The following is a 26,054-nucleotide window of genomic DNA, read 5'->3' on the forward strand; positions in this document are numbered from 1 at the left end:
AGGTAGCTCAGGGAAAGCAGAGGAGAAAGGAAAAGATGGTTCTTATGGACAGAACAGGAGGGGAGGTAAGGCCTGGCACTACTCATCCTAACCAGGAACCTAGAGAACTGCCCTCTGCCCCAGGCACAGATATTCTAGTGTTCCAGACAGCGGGAGCACCATGGGCGACTGGTATGAGGATGGGAGCCCAGATGGTTAGTTCCTGGAACTGTCACCCCCCCGCTCACTCCAGCAATATCTCTGGGGCAATTCCAGCAATCAGCAGCGGGCAAACTGAGGCAGGGGTGGGAGGTTTGGCAAAGGGGAAAACCGCAGAGAATGGCAATTCTACAGTCTGGCTTAAATGGCTGGAGAGGTACTAGGGGATAGGGGACCCGGGTTCTAAGCCTAGCTCCGTCACATGCCTGCCCTGTGAGCACAGGCGTCAGCCTCCTCTCTGACTCCCATTGTCCTGTCTCTCCCCACTTCAGTCTATATTTCACGTTGCTGCCTGGATCATCTCTGTGCAGAAACACTCAGGGTGTGTTGCACCCCTCCTCAAAAATCTCTAGTGGCTGCCAGTCAACCTATGCATCAAGCAGAAACTCCTCACTCTCGGCTTCAAGGCTCTCCTTCACCTCGACCCCTCCTACCTCACCTCCCTTTGCTCCTTTTACAGTCCAGCCGGCACCCTCCACTCCTCAGCCGCTAACCTCCTCACTGTATCTCCTTCTCACCTGTGACCCCCGGCCCACGTCCTCCCCCGACCTGGAATGCCCTCTTTCCACACATCCGCCAAGCTAGCTCTCTTCCTCCCTTCAAAGTCTTACTGAGAGCTCACCTCCTCCAAGAGGCCTTCCCAGACTGAGCCCCCTTTCTCCTCTCCTCCTCCCCTCCCCCCTCCCCACGGCACCTGTATATTTGTTTGTACAGATTTATTACTCTATTCTACTTGTACATATTTACTATTCTATTAATTTTGTTAATGATGTGCATCTAGCTTTATTTGTTCTGACGATTTGACACCTGTCCACATGTTTTGTTTTGTTGTCTGTCTCCCTTTTCTAGACTGTGAGCCCGTTGTTGGGTAGGGACCGTCTCTTTATGTTGCCAACTTGTACTTCCCAAGCGCTTAGTACAGTGCTGTGCACACAGTAAGCGCTCAGTAAATACGATTGAATGAATTCACTGCCTCTCCTAACCTCGGAATCAACAAGATCCCTCCTGGAGGTGGAGCTTGAAGAGCCCAGGGCAGGGCCTCGATTTAGCACCTTTGCCTTCATCACTACCTCTTCCCTTCCAACCGTTGTTTGCAGATGGCAAGGCCCAACAGAAATCTGAGACCTTCACTTAAGCCTTGTTAACATCTGCATTTTTGTGGCTCTTTTTAGGTAGAGGGTAAAGGAGCCTCTAGACTCTGAAAGAAGAAAGAGAGGGAGAGAAAGGGGAAGCGTGGATAAAAAAGAAGAAAGGAAGCAAGCACTTTTATACAATTGGAATTCCCGCTGGAATCCCTTGTTTAGAGGAGAGACTGAAAAGCCTCTGGGCCAATCATCTTGAAGAAATAAAACTTCAGGGCAAGAATCCCCAAAGTCAATTCTAAAGGTTTCTTCCTTCCTCTGCAACTTATCGATTAGAACAGTGCTTTGCACATAGTAAGCGCTTAATAAATGCCATCATTATTATTATTTTTATCGATGGCTAAAGCAATCACTGGTATTTGTTGAGCACTTACTAAGAGCTAAGTGCTAAGTGCTTGGGAGAGCACAATAGAGTGATTCCTGCCTTCAGGGATTTTACAATCTAATGGAATAACTAAGCGCTGGGGAGATACAAGGTGATCAGGTTGTCCCATGTGGGGCTCACAGTCTTAATCCCCATTTTACAGATGAGGTAACTGAGGCTCAGAGAAGTTAAGTGACTTCCCAAGGTCACACAGCAGACATGTGGGGGAGCAGGGATTAGAACCTATGACCTGTGACTCCCAAGCCCGTTCTCTTTCCACTGAGCCACGCTGCTTCTCGTAAGTGCTAAGGGTAGATTCAGTGCAATCAGAACAGACATAGTCCTTGTCCTACCTTGGATTCAGACTAACGGGAAGAAGGACATGTATTTAATACCCATTTTACAGGTGAGAAAACTGAGGCACAGTTCAATGTCTTATTAAAATAATATCTCTTCCAAGAAGCCTTCCCTAAGCCTCGTTTCCTCTCCTCCCTCTCCCTTTTGTGTCACCCTTGCCCTTGGATTTGCACCTTTATTCACCCAGCTCTCAACCCCAAAGCCCTTATGTCCATATCCATAATTTATTTATTTATATCAATGTCCGTCTCCCCCTCTAGACTGTAAGCTCGTTACGGGCAGGGGACAGTCTCCCCATCACCTAGTACAATGTTCTGCATGCAGTAAGTGCTCAATAAATGTGATTGATTGAGGAAGGTCCAGTGACTTGCAGAGAGCGAGGAGGCTAGAATGGTTAAGTCATGGTGTGATTGCTCTTCTGGACTCAGGGTGGCTAGTGTCACTGCATCCAATTAGCCTTTCAAGACCAGCCACTTCTGGATCATGGCTCTACTCCAGCATTTAGAACAGTGCTCTGCATATAGTAAGAGCTTAACATATACCATTATTATTATTTTTTTATTATTATTATTATTACTATTATTATTATTACCAAAGACTCTGGGGTAAGTGGCCGGTCCTGAGGGGCTAATCGATGCAGTGACACTGCATTTCCATTTCCATTTGCATTTCCAGCATGGCTCAGTGGAAAGAGCCCGGGCTTGGGAGTCAGAAGTCATGGGTTCTAATCCCGGCTCCGCCACTTGTCAGCTGTGTGACTTTGGGCAAGTCACTTCACTTCTCTGAGCCTCAGTTACCTCATCTGTAAAATGGGGATTAAGACTGTGAGCCCCACATGGGACAACCTGATCACCTTGTATCCCCCCCAGCGCTTAGAACAGTGTTTCATGTGTAGTAAGTGCTTAACAAATGCTATTATTATTATTATTATTATTATTATTATTATTATTATTATTATCCATCCCTCAGCCCACAATCTGCCAAGCAAGCAATGAGCTGTGGGACAGCGAGCCAGTGGGAGGGTCCTGGACTGGACATCAGAATCTGAAGCGCAGTCCTCCGGGGTTCGGGGCGGAAGCGGGAACTGACGGAACAATTCATTGCTTCCGCAGGATGCGGCCAACAGTGGGCCCAGCAAAGGCGTCTCCTCCCAGTGCCTCTTCGACCTACTGCAGTCCCTGGAGGGAGAAACCACCGATACACTGGACATCTTGGAACTGGTGAAAGCCGAGAAACCCCTCAAATCTTTGGGTAAAAACCGCCCTGCGTCTGTAAGCCGGCTGGCCTTGGAGAGCTAGGATGTAATTCACTGGGGGCAGTGAAAAATGGGGTGGTGCGATCAGGGCCATGCCACACCCTAATTCCATCCATCCGGGTGCCCTCCCTCCCTGGATGGCAGGTACAGCTAGTCTGCATTGTGGCTGCCCAGTGGGTGCCCTTCTCGTTAGAGACTCCTTTAGACATGTGGTGAAGGTTGGACGCATTATGACAGAGAGGATTTCCCAATTTTCCAATCCCTGACCCCTAACAAATGAGGTTCATTTGTTCATTCAATTCTATTTATTCAGCGTTTACTGTGTGCAGAGCACTGTACTAAGCACTTTGATGCCTTAGTGGAAAGAGCCTCCCATGCCTGGGAGTCAGAGGACCTCATTGTGGGCAAGGAATGTGTTTGTTTATTGTTATATTCTACTCTCCCAAGCACTTGGTACAGTGCTTTGCACACAGTAAGTACTCAATAAATATAACTGAATGAATGAATGCTCTGCCGTTCGCTTGCTGTGTGACCTTGGGCCAGTCAACGAACTGCTCTGTGCCTCTCAGTTTCCTCAGTCGTAAAATGGGAATTAAATCCTATTCCCTTCTACTTAGACTTGAGCCTCATGTGGGGCAGATACTGTGTCCAACCTGATTGACTTAAATCTATCCCAGGACTTGGAACAGAGCATGACACAAAGTAAGTGCTTAACAAGTACTATATAAAAAGATAAACAAGTGTTAATAGATCAACACAGATCTAAAGAAGAAGTAATAATAATAACTGTGATATTTGTTAAGGGCTCACTGCATGTCAAGCACTGTTCTAAGTTCTGGGGAAGATACCAGATAATCAGATCAGACACAGTCCCTGTCTCACAAAGAGCTCACAATCTAAGTAGGAAGGAGGACAGATATTGAGAATCCCCATTTTACAGATGAGGTTACCGAGGTACAGAACAGTGAAGTGACTTGCCCGGGTCACACAGCAGGCACGTGGTAGGGTCAGGATTAGAACCCGGGTCTTCTGACTCCCAGGGCTGTGCTCTTTCCACTAGCCCACACTTCTTGCCCAGCAAATGGCAAGCTGTACCTCAAGTGTGCATCCCACGGGAGGGAGCCAGCCCATCTGACCTAGAGCCGTGAAACGGTACTTGGCCTTCTGACCTTTGAAAAGTTCCTGCCTTAGAACTTCAGGGGCATTGAGTCCATTTGCCTTTTGGGAAATGTAGTTCCCTCCAGGAGAGTTTCCTACATCTCCTCAGTCCCTTAGCTCTATCCCGCTTTGAAGCCCGGTGTTAACCAACCTTTCCCAGCCCTGCCCCCTCCCAGCTCTCCCACCCTCACTGGCCATTAGCCCCCTCCTTCCTCTCCCCCTTCTCCTCCTCCCCATCCCCCCCGCCTTACCTCCTTCCCCTCCCCACAGCACCTGTATATATGTTTGAACAGATTTATTACTCTATTTTACTTGTACACATTTACTATTCTATTTATTTTATTTTGTTAATATGTTTTGTTTTGAGATCTGTCTCCCCCTTCTAGACTGTGAGCCTGCTGTTGGGTAGGGACCGTCTCTATATGTTGCCAACTTGTACTTCCCAAGCGCTTAGTACAGCGCTCTGCACACAGTAAGCACTCAATAAATACAATTGAATGAATGAATGAATGAACCAGGTTAGATTTGTTTTCTTCACTCAGCCTAGCGCTCAAAAATGCTGTAAAAGTCTTAGGTCATGGAAAATGAGACTAGTGATTGTGGCAAAGGCAGGATTAAATGGCCATTCCACTTTACTAAACCCTTTTCATTTCCATTTCATTCAGGGTCTTTTCAAGCACTCGCCTCAGTAGCTGGACGTCTAGCTACTTTTGCTGATTTCTCTGCCTCCCTCCCCCTTAGGGTGTCTCAGAGGGAAGGCCTGAGAGAAAACACACAGGGCTCCGAACCAGCTCTTCTGTGTCCCCTGCAGATTTAACCTTTGACCTTCTGCCCCTTCAGATTTTTGCTATGGGAACGAAGACCTAACCTTCTCCATCAGTGAAGCCATCAAGCTGTGCGTGACCGTGGTGGCATATGCTCCCGAGTCTTTCCGCAGGTAACTGTCCCCCAGTTGGGCTGGGCTGGGCTGGGCTGGGTTGAACTGGGCACTCCGGGGGACCTGAGTGATGCGGAGAGTCAGGGGCTGCAGAAAGAGAACATGTTTGAGTCCCGGCTAGAATTGTTGCCGGGTAGGGGGAAAAAAATGGCCAATTTTCAACCATCCAGTCCAGTTTTCAGCTGGCCTGTCCCCTATCTGTTCCTCACATGATTCCACATGCTTCGCTGTCCGTTCCTGAAATTTCCAGCACCAACTCTCCCTCTGTCACCACCGGAGATCAATCTGTCAGTCAGTCAATCAGTCAGTAGTATTTACTGGGCAGAGCTTGGTACTAAGCGCTTACTAGAGTACCATAGAGTTAGTAGACATGCTCCTTGCCCTCAAAGAGTTTCAGTCTAGCAGGGGAGAGAGGAGGTGGTAAAGTTCGTACAGACTGGGAAGTCCCACAAAAACGCTGTGGTCTAAGTCGGAGGAGTGGGGTTGGTCAGGGATCCTCCCAGAGAAAACCTTTAAATCTACAAAATGGCAGCCATGACATCATTAGGTTTGCCCGAGTGCCTGCCATAGCCCCTGTGGGGTCATGTGGGTCTCAATCAATCCATCAAAGGTGTTTATTGAGTACTTATTTGTGTGGCCTGGGAATCAGGAGGACCTGGGTTCTATTTCGGATCTGCCATTTACCTGCTGTGTGACCTTGGATAAGTCACCTACCTTCTCTGTGCCTGTTTCCTCCCCTGTAACACAGGGATTTAATACCTTTTTCCCCACCCCCTTAACTTAAGAGCTCTATGTGGCACAGACTATGTCAATCAATCAATCAATCAGTGATATTTATTGAGCACATACTGTATGCCGACCATTCTACTAAGCACATGGGAGAGTACAATACAATAGAGTAAGTAGACACATCCCTGCCATCAAGTACTTTACAATCTAGTTGGGGAGAGAGACACTAAAACACAAAACCCCCGAGTTTACAGGTGAGTACATTAAGTGCTAAGGGGAGGTGAAGTATGGTGTAAGTCTCTCCTAGTGGACCGTCTCTCCGGGCAGCAATCTCCCCAGGTGGGCTGTCTCCCTGAGCAGGTCATCTCCCTGGGTACATTGTCCCCCCAAGCAGGCCATCTCCCCAAGCAGAGCATCTCCCTGAGCAGGCCATCCTCCTGGTCAGGCCGTCTCCTGAGGATCTGCCATTTCTTCATTTTTTGTCTTGGGATTTTATAGGATTTTTGTGTGGGGTGGTGGTGGGGGAGCAGCGTGGCATAGTGGATAGAGCACGGGCCTAGGAGCCAGAAGAGCATGGGGTTCTCATCCTAGCTCTGCCACTTGTCTGCTGTGTGGACTTGGGCAAGTCACTTAACTTCTCTGTGCCTCAGTTACCTCATCTGTAAAATGGGGATTAAGACTGTGAGCCCCAGGTGGGTCAGGGAATTTGTCCAATCTGATTTGCTTGTATCCACCCCAGCACTTAGTACAGTGCCTGGCATACAGTAAGTGTTTAACAAATACCGCAATTATTATTATTATTATTGTTATTATTATAGGTCTCCCATCCCTGCCTCAGCGTCGCACTATAGAGCCGCTGAAAGGCTGCCTGGTGGCAATGGCAATCAGCAGTGCTACCTTAGAAAACTCGTTCCCAAGTTCCCCTTTTCAAATGGGCTGTACTTCCTTGCTGGCATGCGGCTTAGACGGGACACCGTGTCCATCAGCTCCCTTTTTCCTGAGTTTCCAGAGTCTACTTGGCCCCCCAAATATAAGCTGTCCTCTGCCCCTGGAATCCAAGAGGCAGTCCTGGGCAGCCAAACCCAATTAGCTTCTGAGTGCCACCAGCAGACCCAGCTAGCAATAGGAGCGGTGTTCTATTGGCATTTTTAATAGCCTGACCTTAGGCGTCAACTGCAGGACCCCAAAATCTTATCCTGAAGGGAGTTTTGCTCTTCGAGCAGGAACGTCCAAAGGGTACAGGAGAATGTAAAAGGTGACTTCTGTTCTCTCTCTGGGGGTGTTGATCAGTCTTCAGATGCTGATGGTCTTGGAAGCCTTAGTCCCATGCTACCTGCAGAAGCTGAAGAGACAGACGTCCCAGGTGGAGACGGTTCCGGCCGCCCGGGAAGAGATCGCTGCCACGGCGGCTCTGGCCACCTCCCTGCAGGCCCTCCTGTACAGTGTGGAAGCTCTGACCAGGTCCGTCCTCCCCAGAGCAGCCGTTCGGGATTATGGTGCCCGCTCGAGGAAGCAGCATGGCTTAGTGGAAAAGAGCTCAGGCTTGGGAGTCAGAGGTCATGGGTTCGAATCCCAGCTCTGCCACTTGTCAGCTGTGTGACTTTGGGCAAGTCACTTCACTGCTCTGGGCCCCAGTTCCTTCATCTGTAAAGTGGGGATTAAGACTGTGAGCCCCACGTGGGACAACCTATTAGCCTTGTATCTACCCCAGCGCTTAGAACAGTGCTCTGCACATAGTAAGCACTTAACAAAAGCCATCATCATCATCATCATGAGCCCTCTGAGGTTCCTGCCTCAAGGTCTCGGCCCTCTCACTGGCCCCCTGGACAGTCCCGTGGCCTCCAACTCGCTGTCTGCCCTGACTCGGCCCAACTTTCCTGACATCCATCCTCCATGCCAAGGGTGGGAAAGATCAGGCCACCATGAAGGCTTTGGGCCATAACTTAGTTTCATTGCTGGTGTTCAGAGAGTGAGAGTCAGCTGGCCCAGTGAACCACCTGGACATGGGTTCAAAGTGTAAGTTAGATTGTTGGGGAAAGACATCTCTTTTAGCAAGATCAATAGGGAAGCAGCCTGTCCCCAGAGCTCAGAGCAGTGAGCCTGAGGATGGGAGGCAGGGAAGATAGAGAGGAAGAGAGGGAGATGGGGAAATAGGTAGGGCAGGGAAGGAGAGGCCCTTCTGGCTGTGGCCCCTGGGCAGTGGAGGAGGTTGAAGCTGATTGCTCATTGTCCAAGCTCTGGTTGGGATGATTCTGTGTCCATAGTTCAGTGGAAGCCAGGCAGACCTGTACGATCATCCAGGATCGCTTGGCTTCGAGGTCCTTGACATGTGCCCTACTCTTTCCTAGACCGATGACAGCCCCTCAGATGAGCCGCTGTGACCCTGGCCACAAAGGGACTGCCACAGCCAACCACACAGTGTCATCGGGGGGCAACACCAGGTGCGTCTCTGGGCTCCTGGCCACATGCCCTTCTCTTCCTCCTCCTCCTCCTCTGCCCCATTTCCCTCCCTCCCGGTCCCAGCCCTCACCTCCTGGCAGTGGGGAACAGTCTCATCAAACCCCGCCTTGTGTCTGTCTTCCCAGGTACCAGGAGCAAGGAGCTAAGCTGCACTTCATCAGGTACCTGAGAGAGACCCTCGTCCTCTATCACCCCCATTTGGGCACCTCGGAATGGCTGGGCTCCTGCCCACCTCCCCTCTGTTATGTCAAAGGCCCCTGTGTCCGGGGAACCAGCAGGACAGTGGGGTCTGACAATGTCCGAACTTTGGCCGGTGCTGAAACGTTCAAGTTCTCTGTAGTCCCAAGTCAACAGGATGGTCTCAGCCCTCATCTGGCAGAGAGGACACCACACTCGAATGGGCTGATTACCACAGAGAAGCACCTTTCCCGCCATTCCCCAACCCATCAACCTGGAGAGAAGCACCCCATTGCCATCATTTCCCTTCCTGTCCTTTTAGGCAAGCTCTGGCTGTTCACCTCACCCCACCCAACTCAAGTGCTCCCCGCCCTTCCTACCTCCCTCCGTCTCGCCCTTCCTCCATCCCTCCCTCCATCCCTCCCTCCGTCTCTCCCTCCGTCCCTTCCTCTGTCTCTCCCTCCTTCCTTCCCTCCCTCCCCATTTTCTCAATGCCGCAGGGAAAACCTGCACTTGCTGGAGGAAGGGCAGGGTCTTCCCCGGGAGGAGCTGGATGAGCGGATTGCACGGGAGGAGTTCCGGCGGCCCCGGGAGTCTCTCCTGAACATCTGCACAGAGTTCTACAAGCACTGCGGGCCGCGGCTCAAGATTCTGCAGAACCTGGCTGGGGAGCCCAGGGTCACCTCGCTGGAGCTGCTGGATGTGAAGTCCCACATGAGGTAGTGGCTTCCCTGCAGCCATCTCGGCGGTATCCTGAGAATGGGATCTTTTGTGTGTGTGTGTGTGTGTGTGTGTGTGTGCGCGTGTGTGCGTGTGTGTGTGTGTGTGTGTGTGTGTGTGTGTGTGTGTGTGTGTGTGTGTTCTAATGGTTCTAATTGAACACCTACTATGTGCCAAATGCCGGAATCAATACTGGATAATCAGATCAGGCACAGTCCCGGTCTCACACAGCGCTCGCAGCCTAAAGTAGGAGGGAGAAAATGTATTGAGTCCCTAGTCTATAGATGAGGAAAATGAGAAACAGAGAAGTTAAGTGAGTTGGCCAAAGTCACACAGCAGACAAATGGCAGAACTAGGATTAGAACGCAGGTCCTCTGACTCCCAAACCCATGCTCTTTCCACTAGGCCTCAATGCTCCCCTTGCTCGTTCTAACATGCCCATTCCTAGGGAAGCAGGTTTCACCATCCCCGTGTCTCCAGCCACTGCTGCCAATATGGAGGGGACACCCCCACATGAGGGTTGTGGGGTGACCATGTTGGGCATGTCGTGCCTGTGGAAGCAGACTTCTGGGTGGTCTGGAGCCTGGCCCTGGGTCCTTCTTCCAGGGGAGCGATGACACCCTCTGCAAGGGCTGCTCGCTGCCCTGTGGCCCGTCTCCCCTTAGTAGGGGGGTGGCATGGGCCCGCAAGCATCCCATGGGCCAGTAAATCATGGGTGGGACTGGAGTGCCCAGCCCCCACCAATTTAGACAGGCACTTAGATGGGGACACACCCCTTTCCCCCCAACCCCAGTCAATCCATGGTGGGGATGATGTGAGCTGCGCCTGGAAGCCCAGCCCTGGCAGACAGGGACAGTAGGCCTGGTCTTGTGTCCCAGCCCTGGGCCCCAGCCCGGGGTCTCGGCCTGGAGCGTCTCTGTCAGGCCCTGGCAGCTGTAGACACCGCTGTGCCCTCGTGCATTCGTCCTGCATTCGGGACATAGGGCTGGTGGCTTCAAGATGCTATAGTGGATTCATCTACTTTGGGGCAAAGTCATGTGGAAAAATTCCGCACACCAACCAGCCCAACAAACAAAAGCAAAGAAAGGAAAGTGGAAAGATATTCTTGTTTACTAAGTTGCCTTTTCATTATTCTTCAGTGCTTTCATTGCTCTTCAATTCACCTGCCCCCATCCCCTTCAAATGACCAGTGAGAGGCATTGTTTGAGAGACAAAGCACCACGCTAAACACCCTGGGGAGACTGAAATAGATTTTCAGGCACATCCCGTCCCTCAAGGAGCTTATTTAGAGTTAGGGAAGAAAGTAAATAATGGAGCTGGTTATGGGAAGGGGAGGGAAAGCTAGAGAAGGGAATTAAAGGATAGAGAGGGCAATTCAATATGATGTATATAAGCGCCACAGGTGATGGTGAATACATAAGTGCTGAGATGTGGTCCCAAGATATGTTGTGAGGATGTGGTTTGGGGAGAAGAAAATGAGTTAGAGAATGCCTCCTCGAGGAAATGGTATGCCGGAGGGCTTGGAGGCTGGAGAGAGCTGTAATCTGACAGAATATATTTTTTAATCATATTTATTAAGTGCTTACTATGTGCAGAGCACTGTACTAAATGCTGGGGGGGGGGGGAAAGCATGTGAGAAGCAGGGTGGCTTCGTGTAAAGATCTTGGGCTGGGAATCAGAGAACCTGAGTTCTAATTCCAGCTCTGCCCCTTACTTGCTGTGTGACTTCGGGCAAGTCACTTGTTTTTCTGGTCCTCAAGGTCCTTCATCTGTAAAATGGGGATTCAATGCCTGTTCTCCCTCGTACTTAAACTGTGACCCCATGTAGGACCTGCTCTTGTATCTTAGTACAATGCTTGGCAAATACTAAGCACTTAACAAATGCTGCAATTATAACAGGGTCTTAGACATGGTCCCTGTCCCTCAGGGGGCTCACCTGATAATAATACTAATAACAACAATTATTGTGGCATTTTTTAAATGGTATTTGTGAAGCACTTACTATGTGCCATTGAGGCACTGAGAAGTTAAGTGATTTATCCAAGGTCACACAGCAGACCAGTGGTGGAGGTGAGATTAGAACCTAGGCCATGCTGCTTCTTATGGATTTTTGTTAAGGTGCTTTGTTAAAGACCTACTATCAATCAGTGGTGTTTTTTGAGCACTTGCTGTGGAGTTGGTGGACATTCTTAACCACAGGAAGCTTACAGTTTAGAGGGAAAGACAAACATTGAAATAGATACAGATGGGGGAAATGGGGAAAGGGTGGAGTATAAGCATATAATAATAATGGTATTAGCTAAGTATTTACTATGTGCCAGGCACTGTACCAATCGCAGGGGTGGATACAAGCAAGTAGCATGGCTTAGTGGATAGAGTACGGATCTTAGAGTCAGAAGGACCTGGGTTCTAATTCCTGCTCAGCCACATGTCTGCTGTGTGACCTTGGGCAAATCACTTTGCTTCTCTGTGCCTCAGTTCCCTCTTCTGTAAAACGGGGATAAGAGTGTGAGTCCCAAGTGGGACAGGGACTGTGTCCCACCTGATTAACTTGTATCTACCCCAGTACTTAAAACTGTGCTTGGTACATAGAAAGCACTTAACAAGTACCATAATTATTATTATTACATAACTGCTGTGGGCCTGAGGGTGGAGTGATTGCCAAGTGCTTCATGGTATAGATCTAAGGGCATATGTGATGCAGAAGGGACAGAGAATAGGGGAAATGAGGGTTTAGTTGGGAAGGCCTCTTGGAGGAGAAGTGATTTTAACCAGGCTTGAAGATGGGGAGACTGGTGGCCTGTCCTTTATGGAAGGGGAGGGAAGTCCAGGCCAAAGTGGGGATGTAGACAAGATGTTGGTAGAGAAACAGTTGATTTTGAGATACAGTGAGTAGGATGGTGTGAGAGAAGCCAAGTGTGCAGACTGATTTGTAGTAGGAGATCAGCAAGATAAGGGTAGGAGGAGGAGAATGGATTGAGTGCCCTAAAGCCATTGGTAAGGCATTTCTGTTTGATGTGGAAGTGATGAACAATCACTGGAGGTTTTCAGGAGTGGGGAGAGATGGGCTAAATGGGCTTTTAGGAAAGCTATCTGGGCAGCAGAGTGAAAGATGGCATGGAGTGGGGAGAGATGGGAAACAGGGAAGTCAGCGAGGAGGCTGATGCAGTAGTCAAGGCAGGATAGGAGAAGAGCTTGGATCAGTGTGGTATCAGTTTGGATGGAGAATAAAGGGCAGATTTTAGTGATGTTGTGAAAGTAGAACTGACTGGATTTGGTGACAGAGTGATTTGACAGAGATGATTTGAGGATCACGCCAAGACTTATGAGATGGGGAGGATAACGGTGCTGTGATGTGAAAGTCACAGGGTGGACAGGGTTTGGGTGGGAAGATGAGTTCGGTATTGGACATGTTAAAGTCTGAGGTATCAATGTGGGACATTCAAGTAGAGATGTCCTGAATGCAGAAGGAAATGTGAGATTGTAGTACAAGAGAGAGATTAGGGCTGGAGAGGTAGATATGGGAGTTATCTGTGTACAGATGGTAGTAGAAGCCGTGGGAGCAAATGAGTTTCCAGAGGTGTGAGTGTTGATGGAGAATAGAAAAGGACCCTTCAGGGACACCAAAAGATAGGGGTTGGGAGGCAGAGAGGGAGCCAGTGAAAGAAACTGAGAAGGGGCAGCCAGAGAGGAGGAGAAACAAAAGAGGGGAGTGTCAGCAAAACCAAAGTTGGATAAGGTTTCCCGGAGAAGGCGATGGTCCATAGTGTCAAAGGCAGTGGAGAGGTCAAGGAGGATAAGGTTGGAGAAGAGGATAAGCCCTGGGGTAGGTAGCTGGGAGTTCCAGTCAGGGACTAAGACCTGAATAAGGGGCCAGGGGTGGGAGCTGTGGTCGGTGAAAGGTGAGACGAATGCAGTGAGTGAAGAGAACAAAAAAGAAAGAAGAAGAGACATGATGAAGAGGCTGGAAGCCAAAAGGCAGGGGCCTTTGCTTGGTGAGGAGGGAAATGGATGGCCATTGAAAAAAACCCTCTCTTGACCCCACCTCACCTTCTAGTTATCGTCCCATATCCCTCCTACCATTCCTTTCCAAACTCCTTGAACGAGTTGTCTACTCGCGCTGCCTAGAATTCCTCAACAACTCTCTCCTCGACCCCCTCCAGTCTGGCTTCCGTCCCCTTCATTCCACGGAAACTGCCCTCTCAAAGGTCACCAATGACCTCCTGCTTGCCAAATCCAACGGCTCATATTCTGTCCTAATCCTCCTCGACCTCTCAGCTGCCTTTGACACTGTGGACCACCCCCTTCTCCTCAACACGCTATCTGACCTTGGCTTCACAGACTCCGTCCTCTCCTGGTTCTCCTCTTATCTCTCCGGTCGTTCTTTCTCAGTCTCTTTTGCAGGCTCCTCCTCCCCCTCCCATCCTCTTACTGTGGGGGTTCCCCAAGGTTCAGTGCTTGGTCCCCTTCTGTTCTCAATCTACACCCACTCCCTTGGTGACCTCATTCGCTCCCACGGCTTCAACTATCATCTCTACGCTGATGACACCCAGATCTACATCTCTGCCCCTGCTCTCTCCCCCTCCCTCCAGGCTCGCATCTCCTCCTGCCTTCAGGACATCTCCATCTGGATGTCCGCCTGCCACCTAAAGCTCAACATGTCGAAGACTGAGCTCCTTGTCTTCCCTCCCAAACCTTGTCCTCTCCCTGACTTTCCCATCTCTGTTGACAGCACTACCATCCTTCCTGTCTCACAAGCCCGCAAACTTGGTGTCATCCTCGACTCCGCTCTCTCATTCACCCCTCACATCCAAGCCGTCACCAAAACCTGCCGGTCTCAGCTCCGCAACACTGCCAAGATCTGCCCTTTCCTCTCCATCCAAACTGCTACCCTGCTCATTCAAGCTCTCATCCTATCCCGTCTGGACTACTGCACCAGCCGTCTCTCTGATCTCCCATCCTCGTGTCTCTCTCCACTTCAATCCATACTTCATGCTGCTGCCCGGATTATCTTTGTCCAGAAACACTCTGGGCATATTACTCCCCTCCTCAAAAATCTCCAGTGGCTACCAATCAATCTGCGCATCAGGCAGAAACTCCTCACCCTGGGCTTCAAGGCTCTCCATCACCTCGCCCCCTCCTACCTCACCTCCCTTCTCTCCTTCTACTGCCCAGCCCGCAACCTCCGCTCCTCCACCGCTAATCTCCTCACTGTACCTCGTTCTCGCCTGTCCCGCCGTCGACCCCCGGCCCACGTCATCCCCGGGCCTGGAATGCCCTCCCTCTGCCCCTCCGCCAAGCTAGCTCTCTTCCTTCCTTCAAGGCCCTGCTTAGAGCTCACCTCCTCCAGGAGGCCTTCCCAGACTGAGCCCCTTCCTTCCTCTCCCCCTTGTCCCCCTCTCCATACCCCCATCTTACCTCCTTCCCTTCCCCACAGCACCTGTATATATGTATATATGGTTGTACATATTTATTACTCTATTTATTTATGTATTTATTTATTTTACTTGTACATTTCTATCCTATTTATTTTATTTTGTTGGTATGTTTGGTTCTGTTCTCTGTCTCCCCCTTTTAGACTGTGAGCCCACTGTTGGGTAGGGACTGTCTCTATGTGTTGCCAATTTGTACTTCCCAAGCGCTTAGTACAGTGCTCTGCACATAGTAAGTGCTCAATAAATATGATTGATTGATTGATTGATTGATTTTTGAGGAGGTAAGGGATGTGAGCTGAAGGATGCTTTAGGAAGGTGACCCAGGCCATGCCATGTAGTATAGGCTGAAGAGGGGAGAGTCTAGTGAAGAGGCTGATAGAGTTATCTGCTGGAATGGGCATGCACTGGAGGAGAGATAAGGTGGCCATTTGAGTGGGAAGGAAAGCAGAGCTGAAACGTATCATAAGACCCAACTGGCAAGAATGAGTGAGGGACTGAATGTGAGGCTTGAAAGGTCATGAGGAGTGAACGAGGACCTCAAGGAAGTGGCCTAAGCCGTGTCTTTGGTGGTCTCAGGATTGAGGCCTCAGTCCCCGCTGCAGGGTCCGTGGAGCTTTTTCCCCTCAGGCAGATGTGGCCAGCCTCATTCATGGCCTCACCAAACACGCAGCTCCGCACCATCTCCAGCAGCCCACGGGCTGGCCCAGAGCAAACCTGGGCAGGGAGTCAGTGTGGCAGCCACTGTGGCCACCTCACAGTCCCCAGGTGTGGGAATGAGGCCCAAGGAGGCCTGATCCAGCAGGAGGGCCAAGAGTGGTAGAGCCGAGGGGGCAGCCGGGGCCAGGACGGGAGCGAGGGGAAGCCCAGCAGAGTAGCAGCAGACCTTGGAGCTCAGAAGGTGGGGAGGAAACTGCAGCCGAAGAAGGGAGAAAGGTTGTTGTGGTCTGGACAGAGCAGATAGAGTGACGGAAAACTTTAGGACTTGGTGGACTTTGATCACTCACTGGCCATTTCCTAAAACTCCCAGGGGAAGTTGATAGTGTTAACTGGAAAGATGGGTGAAGTGTGTGAGCAGATTGCTGTATTAGTGGAGCCCAGAACTCCTGAGGCTGACAGGCTTTTGCACAGTGAGGCTTGGGACTGCCTCCCACCAAGAACAGGGCTTTGCACATAGTAAGCACTTAATACATGCCATCATTAATTAATTAAGTGGCCTTACAACAAAGACCCAGCTGCCTTTGTCCCAGGATGCGCATGCACCCGTGTTTGTGCGCAACACACCCTGCCCCCCGACCCAGATGGTATGTCTTATGCTGTCGAGTCATCTCCTCCCCTTAAGCAACACCATGGACACATCGATCCCAGAACACCCCACCTCCATCTGCAATCATTCTGGTAGAGGCTGCATCGAGCTTTCTTGGTAAAAATATGGAAGTGGTTTACCATTGCCTCCTTCCTTTATTGTTCTAGTGTTCTCTTCCAAGCACGTAGTGCAGTGCTTTGCACACAGTAAGCGCTCGATAAATACAACTGACTGGTTGATGGACTGACTGACTTCTGCCTTCAGAACATCTCTAGTGCACCAAACCAAGTGAATACTCCAAAAACATCACTACTACAGCTGCTGTTGCTCCTATGCTACTACAACTACTACTACTACTAATAATAATAATGATGGCATTTGTTAAGCACTTACTATATGCAAAGCACTGTTCTAAGCGCTGGAGGGGATACAAGGTGATCACGTTGTCCCACATGGGGCTCACAGTCTTAATCCTCATTTTACAGATGAGGTAACTGAGGCTCAGAGGAGTTAACTGACTTCTAAAGGAATAAAGGAAGCAGTAAACTTGAGTCTCCGCCATCGACTCTTTCCCATGCTGCTGCTGCCCAGCACAAGGGAGTTTTGACTAGAAGCAGATTGCCTTCCACTTGCTAGCCACTGCCCAAGCTCGAAGTGGAATGGATATGCCTCTGCTTGACTCTCCCTCCCATAGTCAAGACTGGTAGAATACTGGAAGCTCTCCAAGTGTGACCCTTAGACGGGGTACACTTATTACCTTAGGAATAATTCTATAATTCTATTTATTCTGATGGTACTGACACCTGTCTACTTGTTTTGTTTTGTTGTCTGTCTCCCCCTTCTAGACTGTGAGCCTGTTGTTGGGTAGGAACCGTCTCTATCTGTTGCCGACTTGTACTTCCCAAGCCCTTAGTACAGTGCTCTGCACGCAGTAAGCGCTCACTAAATACGATTGAATGAATGAATGAATAATAATGATGACATTTGTTAAACATTTACTATGTGCCAAGCACTGTTGTAAGCACTGACCCAGATGGAACCACCCTGCGTATTTATGAGTTACCTCATTCACAGACCCTTAGGGAGCTGGGGATGTTTAATCATTGGCCCTGTGTGTCTAAAGAAAGCTTCCTTGGTAGGAGCAGTAGAAGCAGTAGCATCAGCAATGATAATAGTAGCAGTAGTAGTAGCAATAATAGTAGTAGTAGTAACGCAGAAGCAGCAGGAGCAGTAGTCGTCACAGTAGTGCTTAGAACAGTGCTTGGCACATAGTAAGGGCTTAACAAATACTATCATTATTATTAGTATTTGTATTAGTATTATTATTATAGAGAAGCAGCATGGCTCAGTGGAAAGAGCAGGGGATTTGGAGTCAGAGGTCATGGGTTTGAATTCCGACTCCACCACATGATTGCTGTGTGACCTTGGGCAAGTCACTTAACTTCTCTGAGCCTCAGTTACCTCATCTGTAAAATGGGGATTAAGATTGTGAGCCCCATGTGGGGCAACTTGATCACCTTGTATCCCCCCCAGCGCTTAGAACAGTGCTCTGCACATAGTAAGCGCTTAACAAATGCCATCATTATTATTAGTAGTAGTAGTAGTAGTAATGCAGAAGCAGCAGGAGCACTAGTTGTAGCAGAAGTGCTTAGAACAGTCCTTGGCACATAGTAAATGCTTAACAAATACCATCATTATTATTAGTATTTGTATTAGTATTATTATTATAGAGAAGCAGCATGGCTCAGTGGAAAGAGCAGGGGCTTTGGAGTCAGAGGTCATGGGTTCAAATCCCAGCTCCACCCCATGTCTGCTGTGTGACCTTGGGCAAGTCACTTAACTTCTCTGAGCCTCAGTTACCTCATCTGTAAAATGGGGATTAAGATTGTGAGCCCCACGTGGGGCAACTTGATCACCTTGTATCCCCCCCAGCGCTTAGAACAGTGCTTTGCACATAAGTGCTTAACAAATGCCATTATTATTATTATTATTATTAGTAGTAGTAGTAGTAGTAGTAGTAGTAGTAGTAGTAGTAGTAGTAGTAGTAGCATAGGAGCAACAGCAGCTGTAGTAGCGATGGTTTTTGAGCGTTCACTTGGTTTGGTGCATTAGAGATGTTCTGAAGGCAGAAGTCAGTCAGTCCATCAACCAGTCAGTTGTATTTATTGAGCACTTACTGTGTGCAAAGCACTGCACTACGTGCTTGGAAGTTCTGTCGGTTCAACCTTCACGACGTCACTAAAATCAACCCTTTCCTCTGCATCCAAACTGCTATCATGTTAATCCAAGCACTTATCCTTTACCACCCTGATTATCGCATCCATCTCCTTGCTGACCTCCCTGCCTCCTGTCTTTCCCCACTCCAGTCCCTACTTCACTCTGTTGCCCAGATCATTTTTCTACAAAACTGTTCAGTCTATGTGTACCCACTCCTCAAGAACTTCCAGTGGTTGCCCATCCACCTCCACATCAAGCAGAAACTCCTTACCATCAGCTTTACAGCACTCAATCACCTTGCCCCCTCCTACCTTACCTCACTGTTTTCCTACTACAATCCAGTCCACATACTTTGCTCCTCTAATGCCATCCTACTCCCTGAACCTCGTTCTCATCTATCTTGCCTCCAACCTCTCACCCACATTCTGCCTCTGGTCTGAAACACCCTCCCGCTTCATGTTCAACAGATGATAACTCTTCATCTTCGATACCTTATTAGAAGTACATCTCCTCCAAGAGGCCTTTCCTGACTAAACCCTCATTTCCTCTTCTTCCACTCCCCTCTCTGTCATCCTCACACTTGGATTTTCACTCTTCCTCAATTCCCCAGATTTTACGTACATATCTGTAATTTATTGATTTATATTAATATCCGTCTTCTCCTCTAGACTACAAGCTCATTGTGGGCAGGGAAAGTGTCTACCAACTCTGTTATACAGTACTCTCCCAAGAGCTTAGTATAGTGCTCTGCACACAGTAAGTGCTCAATAAATATGATAGATTGAGTGATTAAATGCAAGACTGTAGATCAGGAGAGAGGTCTGCGCTGGAGAGGTAGATTTGGGAATCATCCACATAGAGATGGTTGTTGAAGCCTTGAGAGTGAATGAGTTGTCTCAGGGAAGGGGTGTAAATGGAGAATAGAAGGGCATACAGAACTGAGCCTTGAGGGACTCCCTAATTTAGAAGGTGGGAGGCAGAGGAGGAGCCTGTGAAAGAAACTGAGAATGAGTGCCCAGAGAGATAAGAGGAGAGCCAGGAGAGGACAGTGTCAGTGGAGCCAAGGTTAGGTAATGTTTCCAGGAGAAGGGGGTGATCCACAGTGTCGAAGGCTGCTGAGAGGCCAGGAAGGATTTGGATGGAATAGAGGCCGTTGGATTTGGCGAGAAGGAATTCATTGGTGGCCTCAAAGAGGACAGACCCTCCCTCTCCCCATCTTCAAACCCCTACTAAAATCACATGTCCTGCAGAAAGCCTTTCCTGACTGATCTCTCATCTCCCTATTCAAACTCCCTCCCTTCTGAGTCACCCGTGCACTTGAGTCCACACCCCCAAGCACTTGGATACTCACCCCAACACACTTATGTACTTATTTTGTTTCAGAGTCTGTCTCTTCCACTAGACTGTAAACTCCTTGAAGGCAGGGAGCCCATCTACTTACCGTACTGTGCTCTCCCAGATGTTTAGTACAGTGCTTTGCACCCAGTAAATGACCAATAAGGCTATTTATCAATTGATTTTCTGACAGAATAACCAAGGAATATGTTCCCTGCATTGGAGGAACTGACACTCTAACGGAGAGGTGGACATAATAATGATGATGATTATGATGATGATGATGATGGCATTTATTAAGCGCTTACTACGTGCTGTTCTAAGTGTTGGGGAGGTTACAAGGTGATCAGGTTGTCCCACCGGGGGCTCACAGTCTTAATCCCCACTTTACAGAGGAGGGAACTGAGGCACAGAGAAGTTAAGTGAGTTGCCCAAAGTTACAGAGCTGATAATTGGTGGAGCCGGGATTTGAAACCATGACCTCTGACTCCAAAGCCCGTGCTCTTTCCACTGAGCCACGCTGCTTCTCAAAGAAAGCAGTGTATGGTATAATAATTGTAATTGTTAAGCGCTCACTATGTGCCAAGCACTGTTCTAAGTACTGGGGTAGATACAAGGTCATCCCATGTGTCACACATGGGGCTCGCAGTCCGATCTCTGCCCAGGGGTGCCCTGCTGTGGGGGTGTGTGGGAATGGCACTGAGCGGAGAAGCCGGCCCAAGGGAGTCCTGGCCTCCCTCCTCATGAGCATCGGTCTTAGGTTGGCGGAAATTGCGCATTCCCTCCTGAAGCTGGCCCCGTACGACACGCAGACGATGGAGAGCCGCGGGCTCCGGAGGTACATCATGGAGATGCTGCCCATCACCGACTGGACGGCCGAAGCCGTGAGGCCTGCCCTCATCCTCATCCTCAAGAGACTGGATCGTATGTTCAATAAGATTCACAAGATGCCCACTCTGAGGTGAGCGACAGCCCGAGGCCCTGCGGCCCTCCTGGAAGGCTGGGAAACTGCAAGCAGACCACGTTGGGCTGTTGAGGAGGCTGTGCTGAGCAGGCCCTGGCCTGCGGGCCTCAGGGAGGCAGGGTTTCTCTTGTCTGGGCTCACATACCCCTCCGGTGTCCAGGATCCCACAGGGAAGAGCAGCAGAGTGGAAAAGGCCCATTTATCTTTTTGTTCGAAGTCTTCTCAGTCATTTTGGAAATTGTTCCCCTTTCTTCCCTGCCATGGTCCCCGACTTTAAATCAAACTTATTCACTCATTCAACTGTATTTATTGAGTGCCTACTGTGTGCAGAGCACTGTACTAAGCCCTTGGGAGAGTACAATATGACAATAAACAGGCACATTCCCTGCCCACGGGTTTGCAGTCTATGACAGGCTTACGGTCTAGAGAGGAGCTTATAGTCTAGAGGAGCGTGCTCATGAAAGGGGCTTTGGGAGTTCATCTGGGCCAGCCCCCTGCCCCACGTGGCATCCTCTAGGATAGCCAGTTCTGGACCTGATCTACCTCTGAGTTTAGATAAAACGGGGCCCAGGCCCACAAGTGAGCGTTTCCGTATTTTAAAGCCCAGAGAGAAAAGGGCCCTGTTAATGAGAGAAGAGAAGGAAATCATCCTCCTCCAAATACATTTTCCCAAATCTGTCCAGTGAGTCTGCAACTGCAGAGATAGTACAGAGAGGATAGGAGCCCCTCAGAGACCCCCAACTAGTCCTTAATCAAAGTCACGCATCCCATGTATTAACCAAAGTAAGAGACAGTATCCTTATTATTTTTCTCCTTTTAGGTCTAGCATTTATTTATTCAATCGTATTTATTGAGTGCTTACTGTGTGCAAAGCACTGTACCTATTGCGGGCTTACCCTGGGCAGAGCAACGCCAGGGTGGCAGTGCCCAAGGACCAGGGTCCCCAGGGAACTGTGAAAGGGGGCCTCGGCCTCTCGGACCCAGCAGAATGCCACTCTGAGCAGGGTGGATAGGTGGGCAAACAGTTGGTCGGATGATGGCTTGGAGAGAAACAGGTCAGGGGATTGTCAGGGTCTCACTCAGGTCTGGGCCTCCAGCTTCCTGCAGGCCTGGCCAATTTGGGAAATGCTCCGCTTAAGCTGGCTGTCATTTCTCTGGCAGCCCCAAGATTTATCGTTCTTGGAGAGCAAGCCAGGTTCTTCTGTATTCACACCCAATCCAAACCTCATGGGTTTCCAGTCTTCCAGTCTTCCTGAACAGTCCCTCTCCTCTTCCCCTTCTCACTCTGGCAGCTGAAGGGTCCTGACTTTCTGAAAAAGAAAACCATAACATAGACCTGTCCCTTTTGGGGGCCTTGTCCACGTTCTTTATCACTGGGGCTCCTCCCTGGCTTCGTGGTTTTCACGACCAGGGGCTGGCATGGTGGACCAGCTCACCATTGACTAGGCCCCTCTCCCTGCAGATATCAGGGAGCTGAGCTCTCTTGCAGTTCTTCAGCAGTGAGGGCAGATGCCTCCAGGAACCCCAGCCTCCGACCCGCCAGGTTCCCGAATTGTCAGTCACTGGCCCCTCTGCTGACTCCTGGTGCCCTGTAACTCCTTCAGCTTGCTAGCTGTTTCCAAGTACCAACCCTCAATCTTACCTCCCTTTCCTCTTACTGGTACTTTATTATAATTATTATTATTATTATTAATATCATTATTATATATTAGCACTGTTCTTAATACTGGGGCAGATGGAAACAGTCTCTGACCCACATGGGGCTCATAGTCTCTTGGAAGGAGGAGGATTTAATCCCCATTTTACAGATGAGGTAACTGAGGCACAGTACTGTTAAGGGACTTGCCCAAGGCCGCACAGCAAGCAATTGACGGGGTCAGGATTAGAACCCAGGTCCTATGACCTCAAGGCCCTTGCTCTTCCTACTAAGCTGCTAAATTAGCCCCTTGCCTGCTCCCTTTGTCCACTCTTTCCACCGTGGGGGGTTAGAAGGGAGGAGGAATATCCGGCCTATAGGAGTCCAGAGTCCCCTATTCCTTTCTGAAGAAGGGAACCCATCCAAATGGGCTGTTTCCCATTGTCCAGTGGGAGAGGCAGGTGCCTCAGTTGAGTAAAGACCAGGCCTCTCGGGTGTGCCAGGGTAACACAGGGGTGTGGGAGCCGCAGCTGGGGCCGGGACCCTCTGGTTGAGGATAGAGCTGGTTCTCCCAGAAGGCCAAGTCCATTCAAACCCATGCGGAGACTGCCAGGGAGCCAGGGGCCGGATGTTCCGAGGACCTGCGTGTCTTTACCTCAGATGCAGGGAGCGGGCCTTTCTCCCCCTCTTCCAGAAGGGAAAGTCAGGCGTTTGAGATGGCACACGTTCATCTTGTCTGTTTTCTGTTCCCTAGATTATGTTTCATTAGCTGAGTGGGGCAACGCTGCCTCTGCTCCGTTCTTGGCATCTCTTCCCCTCCCAATGTACTCTGTTCTTTGGATCAACGTAGGTAAAAGTCATCCCTGGTAACAGGCTTTGTCGTCTGGGCACCCAGCCCATCTCAGAGTGTGCCCCCTCGCCCCCGCCCTGCCGTCCACGCCTTCCGAGCCCGGGTCCCATCGCCCTGTCCGGAGAGCGCGCCGGGAAGAACCAAGCAGCTAACGGCACCTACTGTTGTATTGCAGGCGACAGGTTGAGTGGGAACCTGCCAGCAATTTGATTGGAGGGGTTTGTTTGACACTTCAGAGGCAGCCAATCATATCCTTCCTGCCTCACCTTAGGTCACTGATCAATGTCTGTGTCAATCTGGTGAGTAGCCAAGCGACAATCTTCGGAACCTTTGCTAAAACGCCACGCTGCTGTCGACCGCCCGGACTGGAGATGACGGTCAGGCACGTTGCCCACCCACCCTGGGCCTCCTGGGCCAGCCCGCTGCTCGGGTGACCCCAGAAACTCTAGGGCGGGGTGCATTCCCAAAGTGGCGCATGGGGAGATGCGGGGCCCGGCCGATCCCCCGGGCAGTCTGTTGCAGATTTCGATCTGCCGCTTCCCACACGCCACTTTAGAAATCCACCTCCCCGCACGTTGCGCCGAGAGCTGAGGGCTGCGAGTTGGAGAGTGGGGTGTGGAGACTTCCCCAGGCTAGGCGTGGTGGGTGGAGTGGAGAGGGACAGACTGGAGGTGGCCTGCCCAGTAGCCAACCACCAGACTCAACTCCGGTTCTGGATAACGTCTAAAGTCTGACCCAGAAGAGGTTTTGTGCAACGTCTGGATCCACAGCTGTTTCAGAGCATTTCTCCTGGACCCATCAGTGGTATTTATTGAGCGCTTACTATGTGCAGAGCAATATATCAAGCGCTTGGGAGAAGGTACAGTACAACCAAGTCGGTAGGCATGTTTCCTGCCCACAAGGAGCTTCCAAGTCAAGGAGGACGGATTGGCTAGCTTAGCCGGCTAACCGGTACCAGCCACCTCTGTAGAAAAGGCACGGTCCCGGGCCAACAGGACCCGCCCCGTGGAAACCGATCCACGGGAGACTGGAACGAGCATTGGAGGCAGACGGTCTGTCCGTCACTCGGGCAGTAGCCACTCCCCTGCCCGACGCCTTGGTCCGTTTTCTTCTCCCCCCCAACCCGCCTCCGGCTGGATCTAAACTTTGTAGAAAACCTCCATTCGCCCTGGAGCGGTACCTGGATCAGACTTCAGAAACCCCAGACCCCGAGGAGGAATCCATCTATCAGAGGTATTTTTGGAGCACTTGTTGTGTGCGGAGCACTGTACTAGTATGCACTACGATAGAGCAGGTAGATGTGATCCCTGCCCTCGAGGGGCTGACATATTAGAGGAGAGACCAGGAGAGGAAAGATTCAGAGATCCAAAGTAAAAAGCCGAATTTCAGATTTTCGGATTCCTTTTTTCCTCCAGTGAATGCAAAACAAACAAACAAACAAACAAAAACCCTCCTGTAGCTGCATGGAATTGCGATAGTCAAGGCTGGTCATGTGCTCTGTTTGTATTTCAGGTGATGGGAGTGGTAGGACCTTCCAGTGTTGCTGATGGATTACCCCTTCTTCATCTCAGCCCTTATCTCTCGCCACCTCTGCCCTTCAGCACGGCTGTTGTCCGGCTTGTAGCGTTGCAGATTCAGGTGTGGCAGCCTCGCCTGTGCTCGGGCTCCTTAAGCTTGGAGTGGAGGTGCCAGTACCAGGTGCTCTCGTTTCTCTGCAAAGGCTGGACAAAACCTGTGGCACAGCACACTCTCGCTCTCAGAACCTGCCCGGGGCCGACCAGCTCCACACGGCTGAGCGCCAGACTGCGCCTCTGTCATCCTAATTGAGATTTCAGAAATAGTAGGGCCTCTCAGGCCTCCCCCTCTATGCCAGGAGGGGCTTCCAGGATCTCCTCGGAGCCTGCCTGTGGCCCCTTTCCCCCCACCGTGGGTGGGGACAGGCCCCATGGGGCCGATGCCAGGCTCACTAACGGTCAGCCCGGGGTGGACACTGATACCCAGGCCTTTCGCACTCCTGGTGTTGAAAGTCTGGCCCCCAGCATGAGCGGGGATCCTCTCGGTGGTGCCGCCGCCAGACTTTCAGGATTTTCTGACTTGGTAAAACTGTTCTGTGGGCTGTGTATCTGTGGGTGCGGGGATGGGGGAGGTTCTTGAGGCATTAATGAGCCAGAGGGCCCAGCCAGGTGCCTTGGAAGGGCTCGCTGCTCAGCTGCATAAAATGAGGTCACCCTTGGTGGTCAAATGGAGTGTGCGTGAGCAGGTTCCCCCCTTCCCCACCACCATGCCACAGCTGGATGCGGGAGGGCTGGTGGGGGGTGGGGTGGGGTGCAGGAGGTGCAGGTGGATCCCCTTTGGAATCAGCTGGGTGTGTTCCGAGGCAATGGGGATGATGCCAAGGCACGACCAGCTCCTTCCTCTGCTGCTTGGCTCCTGTAGGCCCAGAGGAGAGCATCTGAGCCAGGCGGGACTGACTCAGATGAGAAATTCTCTTTCTCTCCCATCTCATTCCCTTTGAAAATGGCAGGTGTTCCAGTGGGAGGGCGGAGGGGAAGGGGAGAGCGGGAGGAGAGGCCGGCCACCGGAGCGATCCCGACGGCCCACATCCTGGGCGGCGGAGGCCGCGGGCCCTTCTCTTCTTTAGCAAGGCAGGACCCGGGTCAGGAGCAGACCCATCAGCGTCGCCCTGCGGACTGGATCCGGCGTCCGGTGCGGGATCTAACCAAGCTCTCAGTTCACAGGAGTCGCGGGACACACCACCCGCACCGTGCCTCTTGGAGATGTGGCCGGTGGGGGCCAATTAATTTCTCTCTTTATTAT

The 26,054-nt window shown here is 50.6% G+C and overlaps 1 protein-coding gene across 1 annotated transcript in view; it reads left to right on the top strand.

The window, feature by feature from the left end:
• The window catches only part of UNC80 (unc-80 homolog, NALCN channel complex subunit), a 146,648-nt gene that overhangs the window by 71,053 nt on the left and 49,541 nt on the right, over positions 1–26,054 (top strand). Inside the window, exons 24-32 of the mRNA XM_038766433.1 lie at positions 3,174–3,312; positions 5,315–5,411; positions 7,431–7,601; positions 8,489–8,581; positions 8,726–8,761; positions 9,278–9,496; positions 20,548–20,748; positions 23,413–23,536; positions 24,750–24,875. Of these exons, the coding sequence (XP_038622361.1) occupies positions 3,174–3,312; positions 5,315–5,411; positions 7,431–7,601; positions 8,489–8,581; positions 8,726–8,761; positions 9,278–9,496; positions 20,548–20,748; positions 23,413–23,536; positions 24,750–24,875 (1,206 nt within the window). The remainder of the gene's footprint in view (positions 1–3,173; positions 3,313–5,314; positions 5,412–7,430; positions 7,602–8,488; positions 8,582–8,725; positions 8,762–9,277; positions 9,497–20,547; positions 20,749–23,412; positions 23,537–24,749; positions 24,876–26,054) is intronic.

Source organism: Tachyglossus aculeatus, chromosome 25 (genome assembly GCF_015852505.1).
Source record: "Tachyglossus aculeatus isolate mTacAcu1 chromosome 25, mTacAcu1.pri, whole genome shotgun sequence".
Classification (NCBI taxonomy): domain Eukaryota; kingdom Metazoa; phylum Chordata; class Mammalia; order Monotremata; family Tachyglossidae; genus Tachyglossus; species Tachyglossus aculeatus.